The 24,300-nt window shown below is 40.4% G+C and overlaps 1 protein-coding gene across 2 annotated transcripts in view; it reads left to right on the top strand.

Annotated features, from left to right (window-relative positions):
• Nucleotides 1-24,300, top strand: part of LOC133577912 (netrin receptor UNC5D-like) — a 771,105-nt gene that overhangs the window by 557,815 nt on the left and 188,990 nt on the right. For both annotated transcript variants that reach the window (XM_061932037.1, XM_061932038.1), the window contains 2 exons: nt 8,273-8,416; nt 8,491-8,594. In XM_061932037.1, the coding sequence (XP_061788021.1) occupies nt 8,273-8,416; nt 8,491-8,594 (248 nt within the window). The remainder of the gene's footprint in view (nt 1-8,272; nt 8,417-8,490; nt 8,595-24,300) is intronic.

The following is a 24,300-nucleotide window of genomic DNA, read 5'->3' as shown; positions in this document are numbered from 1 at the left end:
CACAAGATACACTTACAATAATAATATCGGCCTGCCGATATTATCGGCCGATAAATCCTTTAAAATGTAATATCGGAAATGATCGGTATCGTTTTTTTTATTATCGGTATCGTTTTTTTTATTTTTTATTTTTTTTATTAAATCAACATAAAAAAACACAAGATACACTTACAATAATAATATCGGCCTGCCGATATTATCGGCCGATAAATCCTTTAAAATGTAATATCGGAAATTATCGGTATCGTTTTTTTATTATCGGTATCGTTTTTTTGTTTTTTATTAAATCAACATAAAAAAACACAAGATACACTTACAATAATAATATCGGCCTGCCGATATTATCGGCCGATAAATCCTTTAAAATGTAATATCGGAAATTATCGGTATCGTTTTTTTATTATCGGTATCGTTTTTTTTGTTTTTTGTTTTTTATTAAATCAACATAAAAAAAACACAAGATACACTTACAATAATAATATCGGCCTGCCGATATTATCGGCCGATAAATCCTTTAAAATATCGGAAATTATCGGTATCGTTTTTTTTATTATCGGTATCGTTTTTTTTGTTTTTTGTTTTTTATTAAATCAACATAAAAAAACACAAGATACACTTACAATAATAATATCGGCCTGCCGATATTATCGGCCGATAAATCCTTTAAAATGTAATATCGGAAATTATCGGTATCGTTTTTTTTATTATCGGTATCGTTTTTTTGTTTTTTTTGTTTTTTATTAAATCAACATAAAAAAACACAAGATACACTTACAATAATAATATCGGCCTGCCGATATTATCGGCCGATAAATCCTTTAAAATGTAATATCGGAAAATATCGGTATCGTTTTTTTTATTATCGGTATCGTTTTTTTTGTTTGTTTGTTTTTTATTAAATCAACATAAAAAAACACAAGATACACTTACAATAATAATATCGGCCTGCCGATATTATCGGCCGATAAATCCTTTAAAATGTAATATCGGAAATTATCGGTATCGTTTTTTTTATTATCGGTATCGTTTTTTTGTTTTTTTTGTTTTTTATTAAATCAACATAAAAAAACACAAGATACACTTACAATAATAATATCGGCCTGCCGATATTATCGGCCGATAAATCCTTTAAAATGTAATATCGGAAATTATCGGTATCGTTTTTTTATTATCTGTATCGTTTTTTTTGTTTTTTGTTTTTTATTAAATCAACATAAAAAAACACAAGATACACTTACAATAATAATATCGGCCTGCCGATATTATCGGCCGATAAATCCTTTAAAATGTAATATCGGAAATTATCGGTATCGTTTTTTTTATTATCGGTATCGTTTTTTTTGTTTTTTTTGTTTTTTATTAAATCAACATAAAAAAACACAAGATACACTTACAATAATAATATCGGCCTGCCGATATTATCGGCCGATAAATCCTTTAAAATGTAATATCGGAAATTATCGGTATCGTTTTTTTATTATCTGTATCGTTTTTTTTGTTTTTTGTTTTTTATTAAATCAACATAAAAAAACACAAGATACACTTACAATAATAATATCGGCCTGCCGATATTATCGGCCGATAAATCCTTTAAAATGTAATATCGGAAATTATCGGTATCGTTTTTTTTATTATCGGTATCGTTTTTTTTGTTTTTTTTGTTTTTTATTAAATCAACATAAAAAAACACAAGATACACTTACAATAATAATATCGGCCTGCCGATATTATCGGCCGATAAATCCTTTAAAATGTAATATCGGAAATTATCGGTATCGTTTTTTTATTATCTGTATCGTTTTTTTTGTTTTTTGTTTTTTATTAAATCAACATAAAAAAACACAAGATACACTTACAATAATAATATCGGCCTGCCGATAAATCCTTTAAAATGTAATATCGGAAATTATCGGTATCGTTTTTTTTATTATCGGTATGGTTTTTTTGTTTTTTTTGTTTTTTATTAAATCAACATAAAAAAACACAAGATACACTTACAATAATAATATCGGCCTGCCGATATTATCGGCCGATAAATCCTTTAAAATGTAATATCGGAAATTATCGGTATCGTTTTTTTATTATCGGTATCGTTTTTTTTGTTTTTTGTTTTTTATTAAATCAACATAAAAAACACAAGATACACTTACAATAATAATATCGGCCTGCCGATATTATCGGCCGATAAATCCTTTAAAATGTAATATCGGAAAATATCGGTATCTTTTTTTTTATTATCGGTATCGGTTTTTTTGTTTGTTTGTTTTTTATTAAATCAACTTAAAAAAAACACAAGATACACTTACAATTAGTACACTAACCCAAAAAAACTCCCTCCCCCATTTACACTCATTCACACAAAAGGGTTGTGACATCTCTAATACGTAAGTAGTAAAACCTTAAAATCACATCTTAAGTGCACAGGAAGCCAGTGCAGGTGAGCCAGTATAGGCGTAATATGATCAAACTTTCTTGTTCTTGTCAAAAGTCTAGCAGCCGCATTTTGTACCAACTGTAATCTTTTAATGCTAGACACAGGGAGACCCGAAAATAATACGTTACAGTAATCGAGACGAGACGTAACGAACAGATAAGATAAGAACAAAATTTTGTTGCATTAGCTCGTTGTAGTGCGGAATAAAAGAGCACTAAGGTGCAGATATAAATAGATTACTGTACAGATAAATATATTGCACTTTTGCATATGCATCCACGTTTATGGATGTACGTGCACCTTTATCCGGATCTGCACCAAAATGTAACATTGTCTTTTGATCGTCTCCGACGTTTAGTGAGAGAAAAACGTTGTTTTTATGTAATCTTCTCCATCTAAGTGCGACTGGCAGTCCTGTGTAGTCCATCAAAGTCTGACTCTGACTTCAAAAAAATCGGTGTGCTGTTGGAGGCGGGTGGAACGGGTCAGGAGGTTCCACCCGCCTGAAGGCTCAGCCCTGATGTTGTTATTAAACGTAATAAAACGTATTCGCTCGCCGGACGCTCGTCACGCTGAAAGACACAATTTCCTGGAGGTCCGGAAGAGCTCGTCAGCGAATATTGAGCAGCACGAGCCGTCTCCTGTTTGGCTCACATGACACACCCGGGCTCACAAACACCCTCTTTGGTGATGAATTGTTGTTATTTGTTGCTAACGCGGCCAGAGCGGTCATCTTTAATCACGACACTCCTCTTGATTGCATTTTAGTCGCTGATAAAAGAACAATTTAAAAAAGCGACGCACCGCTGCTGATATGAAAACTAACCTGCCATGAATTTTGCTGGCTAGCACTTTTAATTATTATTTTTTATTTTTTTTATTTTTTTAAGCCCTGATGCTAATTGCTAAATCAGATTACACACTGAAACAAAAAAATGCACATCACTAAATGCAAACAGCTGAGTTTCTTGTTTTGACCCAGAATACAGTGCTAATGCCTGCTGCTGTGCTTTAGCATTTGATGCTATAATGCAGGGGTTCCCAAACTACGGCCCGCCGGTCAGATACGGCCCGCCAGCATCCAAAATCCGGCCCGTGGGGTAGTACCAAGTAAAAAAAAAAATTAAAAAAATGTTTTTTTTATTTTTTAATTATAATATTTTGAATCTGTCCTTCTCACCCATCCATCGATCCATTTTCTACCACTTGTTACTGGGTCTCGTAGGCAGATACGGCACGCCAGCGTCCAAAATCTGGGCCGCGGGTAGTCTCGACTAAAGAAAAAAAATATATATATATATTTTTTTTTTAATTATAATTTTTTTAGCACGGTGGCAGAAGGGTTAGTGCGTCTGCCTCACAATACAAAGGTCCTGAGTAGTCGTGAGTTCAATCCCGGGCTCGGGATCTTTCTGTATGGAGTTTGCATGTCCTCCCCGTGACTGCGTGGGTTCCCTCCGGGTACTCCGGCTTCCTCCCACCTCCAAAGACATGCACCTGGGGATAGGTTGATTGGCAACACTAAATTGGCCCTAGTGTGTGAATGTGAGCGTGAATGTTGTCTGTCTATCTTTGTTGACCCTGCGATGAGGTGGCGACTTGTCCAGGGTGTACCCCTCCTTCCGCCCGATTGTAGCTGAGATAGGCTCCAGCGCCCCCCGCGACCCCGAAGGGAATAAGCGGGGGATGGATGTTCTTTTTCGAACATCCATCAATCCATTTCCTACCGCTTGTTACTGGGTCTCCTTGGCAGATACGGTACGACAGCGTCCAAAATCCGGCCTGCGGGTACTCCCGACTAAAAAATAAATAAAATAAAATTGTATTTATACATTTTTTTTAATTATTTAAAAAAAAAATCTTTTAATCGTTTCTTGTTTTGACCCAGAATATAGTGCAAATGCTAGCTGCTGTGCTGTAGCATTTGATGCTATAATGCAGGGGTTCCCAAACTACGGCCCGCCGGTCAGATACGGCCCGCCAGCATCCAAAATCCGGCCCGTGGGGTAGTACCAAGTAAAAAAATAAATAAAAAAAATGTTTTTTTTATTTTTTAATTATAATATTTTGAATCTGTCCTTCTCACCCATCCATCGATCCATTTTCTACCACTTGTTACTGGGTCTCGTAGGCAGATACGGCACGCCAGCGTCCAAAATCTGGGCCGCGGGTAGTCTCGACTAAAGAAAAAAAATATATATATATATATTTTTTTTAATTATAATTTTTTTAGCACGGTGGCAGAAGGGTTAGTGCGTCTGCCTCACAATACAAAGGTCCTGAGTAGTCGTGAGTTCAATCCCGGGCTCGGGATCTTTCTGTATGGAGTTTGCATGTTCTCCCCGTGACTGCGTGGGTTCCCTCCGGGTACTCCGGCTTCCTCCCACCTCCAAAGACATGCACCTGGGGATAGGTTGATTGGCAACACTAAATTGGCCCTAGTGTGTGAATGTGAGCGTGAATGTTGTCTGTCTATCTTTGTTGGCCCTGCGATGAGGTGGCGACTTGTCCAGGGTGTACCCCTCCTTCCGCCCGATTGTAGCTGAGATAGGCTCCAGCGCCCCCCGCGACCCCGAAGGGAATAAGCGGGGGATGGATGTTCTTTTTCGAACATCCATCAATCCATTTCCTACCGCTTGTTGCTGGGTCTCCTTGGCAGATACGGTACGACAGCGTCCAAAATCCGGCCTGCGGGTACTCCCGACTAAAAAATAAATAAAATAAAATTGTATTTATACATTTTTTTTAATTATTTTTTTTTTAAATCTTTTAATCGTTTCTTGTTTTGACCCAGAATATAGTGCTAATGCTAGCTGCTGTGCTGTAGCATTTGAGGCTATAATGCAAGGGTCCCCAAACTACGGCCCGCGGGCCAGATACGGCCCGCCAGCATCCAAAATCCGGCCGGCGGGTAGTACCAAGTAAAAAAAAAAAAAAAGTTAATTTTTTTATTTTTTATTATAATTTCTTTTAATCTTTTCTTTTTCCCCCATCCATCAATCCATTTTCTACCGCTTGTTACTGGGTCTCTTAGGCCGATAAGGCACGCCAGCGTCCAAAATCCAGCCCGCGGGTAGTCCCGACTAAAAGAAAAAATTTGTATTTATTTTTTATTTTTATTTTTATTTTTAACATTTTTTTTTTTTTTTTATCCGTCCTTTTTCGCCCATCCATCAATCAATTTTCTACGGGTGCGTCAGAAAAACAATAGACATTGTTTATCCAGGCTTGCAGGCAACTAATCATCCTGTTGTGCAACTTATTTGAGGTATGGTTATATCTGTCGGTCAATTTTTGAATTGCAACTTTTTTTCTTTTTTTTTCCCCTCTTTTTTTTATTTTTTTTTTCCCCTCTTCCTTAAAAGTTATGACTAACTTAAATATTGTAAATTGATATTTTTATTTCTCTATTTTCTCAAATTTTTCTAGTTTGAAACGGACACTTACCAGGGGCTACTTGTGTTATTATTATTATGTCCAACATCAGAACTGTGAAGCCTTCCAACTGAGAATCCTGTGACCCAAGTGGACTCACAGTCTCACAATTTGCACTGTTTTGCAGGACACTGTAATAAAAGAAATTCATAATCCACCTGGTGCCAGTAATATGTTTAAGCGACAGCAGTGTGGAGCTGCATTTTGCCACATACAGTTGTGGACCGTCACACACATATATATATATATATATATATATATATATATATATATATATATATATATATATATATATATATATATATATATATATATATATATATATATATATATAATAAACCCAACTAAATCTGAAATAGGAAAAATCAGCAAAATAATCCTGGACAGAGTCAACACAAAAATCAAGGACAAAACACCACTCAACCAATGGAGAAATACAGCAGCAGTAATCAAATGGTTCAACAACATCCAAGACAAACAACAGCACAACTTTATCTCCTTTGATATAGAGGAATTTTACCCTTCCATCACGCAAGACCTACTGACTCAAGTACTAGACTTCGCCTCAGACTACGACTCAATCACAGGCAACGAAAGAAACATCATCATCCACGCAAAAAACTCCATTCTCATCCACAACAGTACACCATGGCAAAAAAAGAACAATGCAACATTTGACGTCACTATGGGAAGTTTTGACGGAGCAGAAACGTGTGAACTCGTTGGGAGTTTCCTCCTCTCCCAGCTCGCTAGCCTCAATCTGAACCTTGGTATTTACCGTCTGGCAGTGTGTCGCGCCTCGCCAAGGAGCAGCGAGAATACCAAGAAGCGCATATGCCAAATTTTCAAAGAGAACGGCCTACGGATCACGATTGAAGCCAACAAGCAAACCGTCAACTTCCTTGACGTCACTTTCAACCTGAGAAATAACAGCTATCAACCATTCACGAAACCCAACGCAACACTCCAATACGTGCACCATGACAGCAACCACCCACCCACCACCACGAAAAGAATACCTACCGGAATCAATAAAAGGCTATCGATGCTGTCATCTAGCAAAGCTGAATTTGACCAAGCAACCCCCCGTACCAAAAAGCCCTTGATGAAAGCGGATACAATTTCACCCTCACCTATGAACCCACGCCAGGAAACCAGCCAAAAAAGAACAGAAAACGAAACGACATCATCTGGTACAACCCCCCATACAGCAAAAACGTCTCAACGAACATTGGACACAAATTCCTCAATCTGATTGACAAACACTTTCCCAAAGACAACACCCTAAGAAAAGTATTCAACAAGAACGACATTAAATTGAGCTACAGCTGCATGAACAATATACGACAAATCATCTCAAACCACAACAAAACAATTGCAAATGAGCCGTCGGCCCCCATACAGAGCGACTCCAAAACCAACAAAGGATGTAACTGTCGAAAGAAACCTGATTGCCCTCTCAACGGGGGGTGCTTACAAACATCAGTTGTCTACCAATCTAAGGTAATACGCAAGGACACTAACACATCCGACACATATGTAGGATTAACCGAGGGAGAATTCAAAACCAGATGGAACAATCACAAGGCTTCTTTCAGGAACAAAAACCTGCGAAATACCACAGAACTCAGCAAACACATTTGGGACCTCAAAGACAATAATGTTGAATATTCAATAACATGGCAAATTATTGCATCCAGCACACCTTACAATAGTGGTAATAAAAGATGCAACCTATGCTTGAAAGAGAAACTGTTTATTATTTACCGTCCAGACCTGTCATCCCTCAACAAGCGCAGCGAAATTGTAACAACATGCCGCCATAGACGGAAACACCTCCTAGGTAACACATGAGCCAATCACCACGCCCCTAGGCCAGCCTGTACCCACCCACTCTGTGCCCTATATAAACCATGGTATGCGAATGCTCCCATTAAAATCTCCTGACGATTGAGGGTACCCCCCCTCATGAAACAGGCCTGTAGAGATGAAATAGTCTTGTGATTTTTTTCCCACACATACATATATATATATATATACATATATATATATATATATGGAGTAATCCTTTTTAAGCAGTACAACCACTAATTCGAGAAATTAAATTCAGGCTTATGGGGCGTGACATAATTGACCGAGTTTTCCCAGTATGAAGTAAATTTCTCCAATTTATAATTAATAAAGGCAGTTATCTTCTCCATGTTATATTTGTCCATTGTGATTTCCATCCATTGCTTCAAAGTTGGGCTCTCCTGTAATATCCATTTCCTAGTAATGGTCTTTTTACAGGCCACCAGCAGGATATTCATTAAGTGTTTTATCTTTTTTCAGCCAGTCCTGAGGTACATGTCCGAAAAACAGCCTTCCTTCTAGAAGTGACTTTTTACCTCTCGTCTTTGTCAGGGCTGAAGATCCGCGAGGTGATGATCAACGTGTCCCGCCAGCAGGTGGAGGACTTCCACGGTCCAGAGGACTACTGGTGTCTCTGCGTGGCCTGGAGTCACTTAGGAACCTCCAAGAGCCGCAAGGCGTCAGTGAGCATCGCCTGTAAGTCGCCCGCGAGTGTTCCCACACCCCGCCTGTCAGATCCCCTCACTCTTTGTATTTCTTGTCCTGCAAAGACCTGAGGAAGAACTTTGAGCAGGACCCTCAAGGTGCCGAGGTGCCTCTCGGCGGCATGATCGTGTTGCACTGTCGACCACCAGAGGGCGTACCCCCGGCACAGGTCAGCTTCTCTCTAACACCACCTCATCTGTCTGTTGCGCTTACACTCCAAGCCAGCAGGGGGCAACATACATCATGGAAAGTACAATCTGCATATTTATTAGCATTGATTTTATTGTCAAACTAATTATGAGGGATGTCCAATAATATCGACAGATATTGATATAAAAATGTATATATAAAAACTAGAAATGTCGGCCTGCCGATATTATCGGCCAATAAATGCGTTAAAATGTAATATTGGAAATTATCGATATCGTTTTTTTTATTATCGGTATTTTTTTTTTATTTTATTTTTTTATTAAATCAACATAAAAAACACAAGATACACTTAAAATTAGTGCACCAACCCAAAAAACATCCCTCCCCCATTTACACTCATTCACACTCACTCACACAAAAGAGTTGTTTCTTTCTGTTATTAATATTGTGGTTCCTACATTATATATCAATATATATCAATACAGTCTGCAAGGGATACAGTCCGTAAGCACACATGATTGTGCGTGCTGCTGGTCCACTAATAGTACTAACCTCCATCCATTCATCCATCCATCTTCTTCCGCTTATCCGAGGTCGGGTCGCGGGGGCAGCAGCCTAAGCAGGGAAGCCCAGACTTCCCTCTCCCCAGCCACTTCGTCCAGCTCCTCCTGTGGGACCCCGAGGCGTTCCCAGGCCAGCCGGGAGACATAGTCTTCCCAACGTGTCCTGGGTCTTCCCCGCGGCCTCCTACCGGTCGGACGTGCCCTAAACACCTCCCTAGGGAGGCGTTTGGGTGGTATCCTGACCAGATGCCCGAACCACCTCATCTGGCTCCTCTCGATGTGAAGGAGCAGCGGCTTTACTTTGAGCTCCCCCCGGATGGCAGAGCTTCTCACCCTATCTCTAAGGGAGAGCCGCGCCACCCGGCGGAGGAAACTCATTTTGGCCGCTTGTACCCGTGATCTTGTCCTTTCGGTCATAACCCAAAGCTCATGACCATAGGTGAGGATGGGAACGTAGATCGACCGGTAAATTGAGAGCTTTGCCTTCCGGCTCAGCTCCTTCTTCACCACAACGGTTCGATACAGCGTCCGCATGTCGATCTCACGATCTACTCTTCCCTCACTCGTGAACAAGACTCCGAGGTACTTGAACTCCTCCACTTGGGGCAAGATCTCCTCCCCAACCCGCAGATGGCACTCCACCCTTTTCCGGGTGAGAATCATGGACTCGGACTTGGAGGTGCTGATTCTCATCCCAGTCGCTTCACACTCCGCTGCGAACCGATCCAGCGAGAGCTGAAGATCCTGGCCACATGAAGACATCAGAACCACATCATCTGCAAAAAGCAGAGACCTAATCCTGCAGCCACCAAACCAGATCCCCTCAACGCCTTGACTGCGCCTAGAAATTCTGTCCATAAAAGTTATGAACAGAATCGGTGACAAAGGGCAGCCTTGGCGGAGTCCAACCCTCACTGGAAACGTGTCCGACTTACTGTCGGCAATGCGGACCAATCTCTGGCACTGATCATACAGAGAGCGGACCGCCACAATCAGACAGTCCGATACCCCATACTCTGAGCACTCCCCACAGGACTTCCCGAGGGACACGGTCGAATGCCTTCTCCAAGTCCACAAAACACATGTAGACTGGTTGGGCAAACTCCCATGCACCCTCAAGGACTCTGCCGAGAGTATAGAGCTGGTCCACAGTTCCACGACCAGGACGAAAACCACACTGTTCCTCCTGAATCCGAGGTTCGACTATCCGGCGTAGCCTCCTCTCCAGTACACCTGAATAGACCTTACCGGGAAGGCTGAGGAGTGTGATCCCACGATAGTTGGAACACACCCTCCGGTTCCCCTTCTTAAAGAGAGGAACCACCACCCCGGTCTGCCAATCCAGAGGTACCGCCCCCGATGTCCATGCGATGCTGCAGAGTCTTGTCAACCAAGACAGCCCCACAGCATCCAGAGCCTTAAGGAACTCCGGGCGGATCTCATCCACCCCCGGGGCCTTGCCACCGAGGAGCTTTTTAACTACCTCAGCAACCTCAGCCCCAGAAATAGGAGAGCCCACCACAGACTCCCCAGGCACTGCTTCCTCATAGGAAGACGTGTTGGTGGGATTGAGGAGGTCTTCGAAGTATTCCCTCCACCGATCCACAACATCCGCAGTCGAGGTCAGCAGAACACCATCCTCGCCATACACGGTGTTGATAGTGCACTGCTTCCCCTTCCCGAGGCGGCGGATGGTGGTCCAGAATTGCTTCGAAGCCGTCCGGAAGTCGTTTTCCATGGCTTCTCCGGTAAAAAATTTTAATTAAAATAAGACAAATACATTTAAATTTCTTGAATAAAAAAGAAAGTAAAACAATATAAAAACAGTTACATAGAAACTAGTAATTAATGAAAATGAGTAAAATTAACTGTTAGTACTAACCTTCAACAGTTAATTTTACTCATTTTCATTCATTATAAACAATGTATTAAAGTAAAACAATATAAAAACAGTTACATAGAAACTAGTAATTAAAGAAAATGAGTAAAATTAACTGTTAGTACTAACCTTTAACAGTTAATTTTACTCATTTTCATTAATTACTAGTTTCTATGTAACTGTTTTTATATTGTTTTACTTTCTTTTTTATTCAAGAAATGTAAATGTATTTGTCTTATTTTATTAATTTTTTAAAAAAAGTACCTTATCTTCACCATACCTGGTTGTCCAAATTAGGCATAATAATGTGTTAATACCACGACTGCATATATCGGTTGATATCGGTATCGGTTGATATCGGTATTGGTAATTAAAGAGTTGGACAATATCGGAATATCGGCAAAAAGCCATTATCGGACATCCCTAATAAAAACATATATCTATGTTTCGCCTTTGGACTGCACCGTAGATATCGGTAGAATATTGATGATCGGTAATGAAAATGAAGTGCTGGATAGTATCGGCATAATGGATGTGGTTAAGAAAGCCCGTATCGAGTGTCTCTACTAGAGATGTCCGATAATGGCTTTTTTGCACTTCTCCCTACGTCCGTGTACCGCTCCGTACAGCGGCGTTTTAAAAAGTCAATACATTTTACTTTTTGAAACCGATACCGATCATCTCCGATATTACATTTTAAAGCATTTATCGGCCGATAATATCGGCAGCCCGATATTATCGGATATCTCTAGTCTTTACTATCTCATTTGCTGACATTTGAGCTACTTTAATAACAATTAGGGATGCTGAAAAAAAATAAAAATCATTCCCATTCATAATTTTCTAAAAATCTATTTAAAAAAAACATTTGTATTCATCTTTTTTTTCCCCTAAGAATCAAATTTTAAAAAACACGTTTTTTAGGCCATCCCTGGCTTACTCGCCGTGCATAGGGATGAGTATCTTTCACATTTGAACCGATACAGTACCAACGATTTTCGATACCTTTGTTTTTGTTCATAAATATTCAACGTTTTTAATAATAAAAATTAGAGATGTCCGATAATGGCTTTTTTGCCGATATCCGATATTGTCCAACTCTTAATTACCGATTCCGATATCAACCGATACCGATATATACAGTCGTGGAATTAACACATTATTATGCCTAGTTTTGTTGTGATGCCCCGCTGGATGCATTAAACAATGTAACAAGGTTTTCCAAAATAAATCAACTCAAGTTATGGAAAAAAATGCCAACATGGCACTGCCATATTTATTATGAAGTCACAAAGTGCATTATTTTTTTTAACATGCCTCAAAACAGCAGCTTGAAATTTGGGACATGCTCTCCCTGAGAGAGCATGAGGAGGTTGAGGTGGGCGGGGTTGGGGTGGGGGGTGGGTAGTAGCGGGGGGTGTAGATTGTAGCATCCCGGAAGAGTTAGTGCTGCAAGGGGTTCTGGGTATTTGTTCTGTTGTGTTTATGTTGTGTTACGGTGCGGATGTTCTCCCGAAATTTGTTTGTCATTCTTGTTTGGTGTGGGTTCACAGTGTGGCGCATATTTGTAACAGTGTTAAAGTTGTTTATACGGCCACCCTCAGTGTGACATGTATGGCTGTTGATCAAGTATATGAGGCATCACTTGTGTGTGTGAAAAGCCGTAGATATTATGTGACTGGGCGGGCATGCAAAGGCAGTGCCTTTAAGGTTTATTGGTGCTCTGTACTTCACCCTACGTCCGTGTACACAGCGGCATTTTAGAAAGTCATAAATGTTACTTTTTGAAACCGATACCGATAATTTTTAAACCGATACCGATAATATCCGATATTACATTTTGAAGCATTTATCGGCCGATAATATCGGCAGTCCGATATTATCGGCAGTCCGATATTATCAGACATCTCTAATAAAAATAAAACATTTTATTGGAACATTTAAAAATGAGCTTATAATAAATAACTTTTGTCCAGTTGTTGTATCTTGTTTTATTCTTAAATTTATGAGTCGATATCTTTGTTGACATTGAAAATTGCAACGTTACCTCCAGGCTGTTTTGCTGGATCTGCTCTCAGTGCTGCTGGAGTGATGGACAAATGTTAGGGTGAGGGATGGCACGACGTGAAAATGTTACAGCACGGTCATTGTGACCAAAATCGACATCGTAATTATAATCGCAATATTGTTAAATGTGCTCAAAAAGTACTTAAACACACACTGACTTCCTTAGATTTAAAAAAAAAAAATAACTAAAACAAATAGACCCACTGTAAGAAAACCCACTATTTTGCATGTCTTTTGTTTTTTTATGCTTCACTGATAGTGTTTTAGTCTTAGTATTTTATCTGTTTTAATGGTTAAACTTTTACTGTTTTATACATTTGTACTTCAGCATTTTAAGATTTGTTTTAAATGAAAAGTGTGTTGGAAATTAAATCTAATATTTATTTCTGGTGGATGTTCTACTCTTTGGTTGTCCTACTTTTTTCAGCGGTCCTTGAACGTACCGTAAAACCACCACTTGTATTTCTTCCATTGACCATGCTGTAGCTTGTAGCTTCAATCACACATATGAATATCTTAGTTGCTCAAACAGTAACATGTTCATCGGTATGTCATTTCCTAATGTTTAACGAGACGTTTTCTTGTTCCATGTGAGCATTTTAGGCGAGTACATTTTCAGAATGTGCTTTTTCTATATCTAAACAAAGAAAATAATCTGAAGTTGTCTTTTTTTTTTAAGTTATAGTGTTGGGATTTTACCAGTCCCACTTTGGAGTAGATTTTTCTCCATGTGGCCCCCGATCTAAAATGAGTTTGTGTCAGTTTCAAACACTGATGACATCTATTAAAACAGACAAGAAGCAAGGAATCATGCAGAGACAGAGTTACATTTTGCTCAATTGAGGAAAGACGTTATTTGGGCTGTAGTCTAGTTACAGATCCAAACTTCGCTCTAAAGTCTAGCCCAAGTGCTTCCTCTATTTATTTGGAAGGTCCCTGGTTACATCACTGAAGCTGTCGCTGAGGGAATGGGGTTAATCTCGACAGCTCCAGTTAGACACAATATATGATTATACAAGAAATGCAAATGTATTGACACTGGTGATATCGCCTTGTCTCTGCTCCGTCTGCGTCACGGCGGTGTTCGGCCTTGGCAGTCAGCAGGCCGTTCTTGGACACAGACACTGATACCAGACTGGCTTGCAATCTTTTGGATTGCCAGCTTTGCACAGACAAAGAAAAATACCACTTCAGCACAAATGACAATAATTATAGCAACGGCCCTTAAGCATAAAAGTTGTGTGATAATATATACATAATTATTCTAACAGTTTGACACCCCTGTTTTAAGCACTATAGAGCGCACCGGTATTTAAGCTGATGTGAGCACATCACCCCTATTTTAGCGTCCCTTCACTGGCTCCCTGTGCGTTACCGAATACATTTTAAACTCCTTTTATTTGTTTTTAAATGTCTAAACAACCTCGCGCCAACCTATCTCTCCGACCTCCTTCAGCCTTACTGCCCCACCCGATCCTTAAGATCAGCCGATCAGCTGCTGTTGACGGTCCCTGACACAAGGCTGAAGCTTAGAGGTGACAGAGCTTTCGCCGTTGCTGCTCCCAAGCTCTGGAACGACCTACCCCTGAGTGTTAGACAAGCCTCCTCTCTTCCTGTTTTTAAATCTCTCTTAAAAACATACTTTTATTCCATGGCTTTTAACACTGAGTGATATCCATCCTGCAATGGCGCCCCATAATACACCTGCTGTGATCCTGTTTTTATGTTTTTATTAATTCTATTTTAATTATTTATTTTTTATCGTGTTCTGTTTGTGTTGTGTTGTGTTTGCTCGGTACTCGTTTTATCTTTTAACCTGCTCATTGTACAGCACTTTGGCTACCCCTGTGGTAAATTTTAAATGTGCTCTATAAATAAAGTTGATTTGATTTGATTTGATTAAGCCGCACCCACCAACATTTTAGAAGAAATAAAAATGTTTACATATTTTAGCCGCACTAGCCGAAGATATACACTGGCAGGAAAGATTTTGTAAAAGTTAATGAACACCTTAATTGTTTCAAAAAATTGTCTGTAACACGGCAGTAAAATGGCTGATGAAACAAAACAGAAGTCATCGTCATGGACCCACTAGCTGCGGAAGCTGGCGCTCCAATCAGCTAAGCAGACTTAGCAGCTTTGATTGATTGATTGAAACTTGTATTAGTAGATTGCACAGCACAGTACATATTCCGTACAATTGACCACTAAATGGTAACACCCAAATAAGTTTTTCAACTTGTTTAAGTCGGGGTCCACGTTAATCAATTCATGGTAAAGCTGTGTGGCTGAATTCGCCGGCTGCTTCCTTCCAAGGACCAACCCCAGGTGGTCAACAAAGTGCTGGGCTGGAGCGATATGAATTGGGACGATCTAGCCTGCAGGACACCTCCTGGTTACGTCAGTTGTCCCCGCCCTTACGTTTACGTCACGTATCCGCTGCTCAGTCGCATGAGGTTGAAAAATGGCGAACTTTAGAGAAGAGTGTCAAATAGTTTTTTTGTGTGTTTTCTTGGTCCTTTACCGTATTTTAGAGGAAGTCTGATTTCCCTGTGGTTAGAGCCAACCGATCATGGGAGATGGTTGTCATGGAGACGTGTCATGTGCTGACAAGCATTCTGAAGCTGTTATTCCTAATTATTATAATGATGGATTTATTTTTATGCCTGAAGTAGTGGGACATGTAACTTAAAAAAAAACAACACAGACAATCCGGGAAAGAGTCTGAGGGTCTATCCATACAGCAACACCACACAATCCCATTTAGCAGTTACTTTTTTAATATGTCAATTAATGTACATTTAATCAATCAATCAATCAATCAATCTTTATTTATATAGCCCTAAATCACAAGTGTCTCAAAGGGCTGCACAAGCCACAACGTCATCCTCGGTACAAAGCCCACATACGGGCAAGGAAAAACTCACCCCAGTGGGACGTCGATGTGAATGACTATGAGAAACCTTGGAGAGGACCGCATATGTGGGTAACCCCCCCCCCCCCCTCTAGGGGAGACCGAAAGCAATGGATGTCGAGTGGGTCTGACATAATATTGTGAGAGTCCAGTCCATAGTGGATCCAACATAATAGTAAGAGTCCAGTCCATAGTGGGGCCAGCAGGACACCATCCCGAGCGGAGACGGGTCAGCAGCGTAGAGATGTTCCCAGCCGATGCACAGGCGAGCGGTCCACCCCGGGTCCCGACTCTGGACAGCCAGCACTTCATCCATGGCCACCGGACCTGTGCCCCCCCCCTCAAGGAAAAGGGGAGCAGAGGAGAAAAGAAAAGAAACGGCAGATCAACTGGTCTAACAGGGGGGCTATTTAAAGGCTAGAGTATACAAATGAGTTTTAAGATGGGACTTAAATGCTTCTACTGAGGTAGCATCTCTAATTGTTACCGGGAGGGCATTCCATAGTACTGGAGCCCGAATAGAAAACGCTCTATAGCCCGCAGACTTTTTTTGGGCTCTGGGAATCACTAATAAGCCGGAGTTCTTTGAACGCAGATTTCTTGCCGGGACATATGGTACAATGCAATCGACAAGATAGGACGGAGCTAGACCGTGTAGTATTTTATACGTAAGTAGTAAAACCTTAAAGTCACTTCTTAAGTGCACAGGAAGCCAGTGCAGGTGAGCCAGTATAGGCGTAATATGATCAAACTTTCTTGTTGTTGTCAAAAGTCTAGCAGCCGCATTTTGTACCAACTGTAATTTTTTAATGCTAGACATAGGGAGACCCGAAAATAATACGTTACAGTAGTCGAGACGAGACGTAACGAACGCATGAATAATGATCTCAGCGTCGCTAGTGGATAAAATAGAACGAATTTTAGCGATATTACGGAGATGAAAGAAGGCCGTTTTAGTAACACTCTTAATGTGTGATTCAAACGAGAGAGTTGGGTCGAAGATGATACCCAGATTCTTTACTGATTCGCCTTGTGTAATTGTTTGGTTGTCAAATGTTAAGGTGGTATTATTAAATAAATGTCGGTGTTTAGCAGGACCGATAATCAGCATTTCCGTTTTCTTGGCGTTGAGTTGCAAGAAGTTAGCAGACATCCATTGTTTAATTTCATTAAGACACGCCTCCAGCTGACTACAATCCGGCGTGTTGGTCAGCTTTAGGGGCATGTAGAGTTGGGTGTCATCAGCATAACAATGAAAGCTAACACCGTATTTGCGTATGATGTCGCCTAGCGGCAGCATGTAAATACTAAAGAGTGCAGGGCCAAGAACCGAACCTTGGGGGACTCCGCACGTTACCTTAACATAGTCCGAGGTCACATTATTATGGGAGACGCATTGCATCCTGTCAGTAAGATAAGAGTTAAACCACGACAAAGCTAAGTCTGACATACCAATACGTGTTTTGATACGCTCTAATAAAATATTATGATCGACGGTATCGAAAGCAGCGCTAAGATCAAGAAGCAGCAACATAGATGACGCATCAGAATCCATCGTTAGCAGTAGATCATTAGTCATTTTTGCGAGGGCTGTCTCCGTAGAGTGATTTGCCCTGAAACCGGATTGAAAAGGTTCACAGAGATTGTTAGACACTAAGTGTTCATTTAGCTGCTGTGCGACAATTTTTTCGAGGGTTTTCGAAATAAAGGGAAGGTGGGACACCGGTCGGTAGTTTACCATGAGGTCAGGATCAAGGTTAGGTCTTTTGAGCAGAGGATGAATAACCGCTTTCTAATGTACTTTTCTAATCGTGTCAAATTGCTTGCATCATAGCCAGTAATAGTAAATATTGGGATAGCATAATATTATTATTATCATACAGTTTTTGCAATGAATGCAGTGCAAATGGCAGTTTCAGCACAAGTTTATTAATTTATATACCGTATTTTTCGGATTATAAATCGCTCCGGAGTATAAGTCGCACCGGCCGAAAATGCATAATAAAAAAGGAAAAAAAACCTTAGTCGCATTTTTGGGGGGAAATTTATTTGATAAAATCCAACACCAAGAATAGACGTTTGAAAGGCAATTTAAAATACATAAAGAATAATGAGGGGGATTTAATTTTTGGCATGGTTTTTTGTTTGAAAATGACCATTGGTGGCAATTTTGATCCATTTCCACAACATGCCAGCACCACTGTGAAGTGTGATTTCTCCTGACCAGTTGTTACGATATTGACACTCTTTTGCCCTTTCACTGCAACACTTCGGCCCATGGGAATGTCAAACGTGAGGGGGACCTCGTCCATGTTGATAATATGAGCCGGCGTCACGTTGTGCTCACTTACCGTATTTTTCGGACTATAAGTCGCAGTTTTTTACATAGTTTGGCCGGGGGGTGCGACTTATACTCAGGAGCGACTTATGTGTGAAATTATTAACACATTACCTTAAAATATCAACTAATATTATTTAGCTCATTCACGTAAGAGACTAGACGTATAAGATTTGAATGAAATAAGTTTATTTCGGTCATATAATCAACCATCAACCATTAACCATTTTGTGTGACCAGTTTAAGAGTACAGATTATACATATATAACAATCATACACATTTACACACAAAAAGAAAAGAAAAGAAAAAGCAGGACCGAAAAAGGAATAGGCTGAAGCCAAGGCTTATATTTGCCTATCCTATACCTTCACTGAAAATAAGATTACCTGGAACATCAACGTTAAAGGCCTACTGAAATGCGATTTTCTTATTTAAACGGGGATAGCAGGTCCATTCTATGTGTCATACTTGATCATTTCGCGATGATGCCATATTTTTGCTGAAAGGATTTAGTAGAGAACATCGACGATAAAGTTCACAACTTTTGGTCGCTGATAAAAAAGCCTTGCCTGTACCGGATGTAGCAGACGATATGCGCGTGACGTCACAGGTTGTGGAGCTCCTCACATCCGCACATTGTTTACAGTCATGGCCACCAGCAGCGAGAGCGATTCGGACCGAGAAAGCGACGATTTCCCCATTAATTTGAGCGAGGATGAAAGATTTGTGGATGAGGAAAGTGAGAGTGAAGGACTAGAGGGCAGTGGGAGCGATTCAGATAGGGAAGATGCTGTGAGAGGCGGGTGGGACCTGATATTCAGCTGGGATTGACTAAAACAGTAAATAAACACAAGACATGTATATACTCTATTTGCCACAACACAACCAGGCTTGTATTTAATATGCCACAAATTAATCCCGCATAACAAACACCTCCCCCCTCCCGTCCATATAACCCGCCAATACAACTCAAACACCTGCACAACACACTCAATCCCACAGCCCAAAGTATCGTTCACCTCCCCAAAGTTCATACAGCACATATATTTCCCCAAAGTCCCCAAAGTTACGTACGTGACATGCACATAGCGGCACGCACGTACGGGCAAGGGATCAAATGTTTGGAAGCCGCAGCTGCATGCGTACTCACGGTACCGCGTCTGCGCATCCAACTCAAAGTCCTCCTGGTAAGAGTCTCTGTTGTCCCAGTTCTCCACAGGCCAATGGTAAAGCTTGACTGTCATATTTCGGGAATGTAAACAATGAAACACCGGCTGTGTTATGCGGCACAACAATCAGGGGGTGCATTCTATGGCGGGGGTGTGTTATCCGGCACAACACCTGCCGCAATACATCGCTTCCCACCTACAGCTTTCTTCTTTGCTGTCTCCATTGTTCATTGAACAAATTGCAAAAGATTCACCAACACAGATGTCCAGAATACTGTGGAATTTTGCGATGAAACAGACGACTTAATAGCTGGCCACCATGCTGTCCCAAAATGTCCTCTACAATCCGTGACGTCACGCGCAGGCGTCATCATATCGAGACGTTTTCAGTAGGATATTTTGCGCAAAATTTAAAATTGCACTTTAGTAAGCTAACCCGGCCGTATTGGCATGTGTTGCAATGTTAAGATTTCATCATTGATATATAAACTATCAGACTTTGGGTCGGTAGTAGTGGGTTTCAGTAGGCCTTTAAAAAGAAAGAAAAAAAAATCAATGGGATGAAAGTAATTGTTACTATATTTTATCATTTTCAATTATTTCACCTTTCAATGTTTTCTTAAACCTTAACAAAGAAGTACATGTCTTCAGCTCATCACTGAGCTTGTTCCACCATTTAACTCCTAAAACTGAAGTACATTTGTATTTTATATTCGTTCTTGCCCCGTTCTCCCCCGTAAATGATAGTTTTCTCCTCTTAATTGAAATAACCTAAGAATACAAGCTGGAAGGCTGTTGTTCTTTACTCGAAACATCATTTCCATTGTTTTTTAAAAACACAATATCTGAAAATTTTAACACATTAGAGCTTATAAATAATGGATTTGTATGTTCATAGTAGCACGCTTTGTGTATTATTCTAATGACCCTTTTTTGAAGTTTGATTATTGGGTCTACGTTTGTTCTATAAACATTTCCCCAAACTTCAACACAATATGGAAAATATGGAAAAATAAAATAATAATATAACATATGCAGATATTTCTTATTCAGCATGTGTTTTACTTTATAAAGAATAGCAATGGATTTGGATATTTTTCCCTTTATATATTCAATATGCGGTTTCCAACATAATTTATGATCAATTATTATTCCCAAGAATTTAGTTTCATATACTCTATCGATTTCCACTAGATTTAATTTTAATTTTGCTTAGCAATTTGTCCTTGCACCACTAAACATCATTTAATGATAACTTATTAATATCAAACCATTTTTTTAGCTGAATCAACTCAACCTCTATTATCCTCAACATGGGATTTAGCGATTAGGAGTGACAGATTGTTTGGTAAACATATAGCATGTTCTATATGTTATAGTTATTTGAATGACTCTTACCATGTTATGTATGTTAACGTATGTTACGTTAACATACCAGGCACGTTCTCAATTGGTTATTTATGCCTCATATAACGTACACTTATTCAGCCTGTGGTTCACTATTCTTTATTTATTTTAAATTGCCTTTCAAATGTCTATTCTTGGTGTTGGGTTTTATCAAATAAATTTCCCCCAAAAATGCGACTTACAGGTAAAAGCCAGTAAATTAGAATATTTTGAAAAACTTGATTTATTTCAGTAATTGCATTCAAAAGGTGTAACTTGTACATTATATTTATTCATTGCACACAGACTGATGTATTCAAATGTTTATTTCATTTAATTTTGATGATTTGAAGTGGCAACAAATGAAAATCCAAAATTCCGTGTGTCACAAAATTAGAATATTACTTAAGGCTAATACAAAAAAGGGATTTTTAGAAATGTTGGCCAACTGAAAAGTATGAAAATGAAAAATATGAGCATGTACAATACTCAATACTTGGTTGGAGCTCCTTTTGCCTCAATTACTGCGTTAATGCGGCGTGGCATGGAGTCGATGAGTTTCTGGCACTGCTCAGGTGTTATGAGAGCCCAGGTTGCTCTGATAGTGGCCTTCAACTCTTCTGCGTTTTTGGGTCTGGCATTCTGCATCTTCCTTTTCACAATACCCCACAGATTTTCTATGGGGCTAAGGTCAGGGGAGTTGGCGGGCCAATTTAGAACAGAAATACCATGGTCCGTAAACCAGGCACGGGTAGATTTTGCGCTGTGTGCAGGCGCCAAGTCCTGTTGGAACTTGAAATCTCCATCTCCATAGAGCAGGTCAGCAGCAGGAAGCATGAAGTGCTCTAAAACTTGCTGGTAGACGGCTGCGTTGACCCTGGATCTCAGGAAACAGAGTGGACCGACACCAGCAGATGACATGGCACCCCAAACCATCACCCAACCATGCAAATTTTGCATTTCCTTTGGAAATCGAAGTCCCAGAGTCTGGAGGAAGACAGGAGAGGCACAGGATCCACGTTGCCTGAAGTCTAGTGTAAAGTTTCCACCATCAGTGATGGTTTGGGGTGCCATGTCATCTGCATCAGTCTGTGTGCAATGAATAAATATAATGTACAAGTTACACCTTTTGAATGCAATTACTGAAATAAATCAAGTTTTTCAAAATATTCTAATTTACTGGCTTTTACCTGTATACTCCAGTGCGACTTATATGTTTTTTTCCTTCTTTATTATGCATTTTCGACCGGTGCGACTTATACTCCGGAGCGACTTATACTCCGAAAATTACGGTACATGCTTTTCAATGAACTGTCTACCTTGGATTGGAAGTCTGCTGGCAGTTTTTGGGACATGGTTGTCCTTGCTCTGATGGAGAGGCGATTGCGTTGCATGAAGCGGTAACACCAAGAAGGTCCTCCCGCAAAGTCGTTTATATTCATCTCCTTGGCAACTACCTGGGCGTGGAGACCCAATTGTACGGTTGACAAGCCTCTCCCGGCAGCACGTTGTTCAAGCACCCATTTGCGAATTCGTTCCTCGGCTGTGGCCACCAAGCTTTTAGCCCGCCATTAGCTTTTTTAGTTTTCTTCATTTCAGTAAGGGTAGCCTCCGCTTTTCGCCAGTCCCTTACAAGTTTCTCGCTTACTCCAAACTTTTTTTCTGCTGCTCGATTGCCGTTTTCTGCTGCATATTTCACTACTTCCAGCTTGTAACCTGCAGTATATGATTTCCTTTTTGGTGCCATTTTTGTTCAGCCCTTCTCAGTTTTTATAAGTTACCGCCAATGTTGAAATGATCCATTTTCGTAGGTACGGAAGTAGTAGCAGGTAGCATCTTTTTTTTCCACAATGCACTTCTGCCATGACCCACCCCCGCCAAATTTCTATTGGTTGACGTGTGTGTGTGTGTGTGACGATTGCTGATATACGTCTAGTCTCTTACGTGAATGAGCTACATAATATTATTTGATATTTTACGCTAATGTGTTAAGTCTATGAAACTATGAAAAAAACTGCGACTTATAGTCCGAAAAATACGGTAGGTTATAAAAAATACTTTGTCTTTAAATGATCATCCAAACCTGTGTCATTTATTTTTGGTCCATGTCCTCCTTGATTGTTCTGCTCGGCAAAACAATCAATCAATCAATCAATCAATCTTTATTTATATAGCCCTAAATCACAAGTGTCTCAAAGGGCTGCACAAGCCACAACGACATCCTCGGTACAAAGCCCACATACGGGCAAGGAAAAACTCACCCCAGTGGGACGTCGATGTGAATGACTATGAGAAACCTTGGAGAGGACCGCATATGTGGGTAACCCCCCCCCCCCTCTAGGGGAGACCGAAAGCAATGGATGTCGAGTGGGTCTGACATAATATTGTGAGAGTCCAGTCCATAGTGGATCCAACATAATAGTAAGAGTCCAGTCCATAGTGGGGCCAGCAGGACACCATCCCGAGCGGAGACGGGTCAGCAGCGTAGAGATGTTCCCAGCCGATGCACAGGCGAGCGGTCCACCCCGGGTCCCGACTCTGGACAGCCAGCACTTCATCCATGGCCACCGGACCTGTGCCCCCCCCCCCCCCCCCCCCCCCCCAAGGAAAAGGGGAGCAGAGGAGAAAAGAAAAGAAACGGCAGATCAACTGGTCTAACAGGGGGGCTATTTAAAGGCTAGAGTATACAAATGAGTTTTAAGATGGGACTTAAATGCTTCTACTGAGGTAGCATCTCTAATTGTTACCGGGAGGGCATTCCATAGTACTGGAGCCCGAATAGAAAACGCTCTATAGCCCGCAGACTTTTTTTGGGCTCTGGGAATCACTAATAAGCCGGAGTTCTTTGAACGCAGATTTCTTGCCGGGACATATGGTACAATGCAATCGACAAGATAGGACGGAGCTAGACCGTGTAGTATTTTATACGTAAGTAGTAAAACCTTAAAGTCACTACTTAAGTGCACAGGAAGCCAGTGCAGGTGAGCCAGTATAGGCGTAATATGATCAAACTTTCTTGTTCTTGTCAAAAGTCTAGCAGCCGCATTTTGTACCAACTGTAATTTTTTAATGCTAGACATAGGGAGACCCGAAAATAATACGTTACAATAGTCGAGACGAGACGTAACGAACGCATGAATAATGATCTCAGCGTCGCTAGTGGATAAAATAGAACGAATTTTAGCGATATTACGGAGATGAAAGAAGGCCGTTTTAGTAACACTCTTAATGTGTGATTCAAACGAGAGAGTTGGGTGGAAGATAATACCCAGATTCTTTACTGATTCGCCTTGTGTAATTGTTTGGTTGTCAAATGTTAAGGTGGTATTATTAAATAAATGTCGGTGTTTAGCAGGACCGATAATCAGCATTTCCGTTTTCTTGGCGTTGAGTTGCAAGAAGTTAGCG

This window comes from Nerophis lumbriciformis, linkage group LG39 (assembly GCF_033978685.3).
Source record: "Nerophis lumbriciformis linkage group LG39, RoL_Nlum_v2.1, whole genome shotgun sequence".
Classification (NCBI taxonomy): Eukaryota; Metazoa; Chordata; class Actinopteri; order Syngnathiformes; family Syngnathidae; genus Nerophis; species Nerophis lumbriciformis.
Note: the sequence above shows the minus strand (reverse complement) of the source record. Positions and strands in the feature narration are given on the sequence as shown.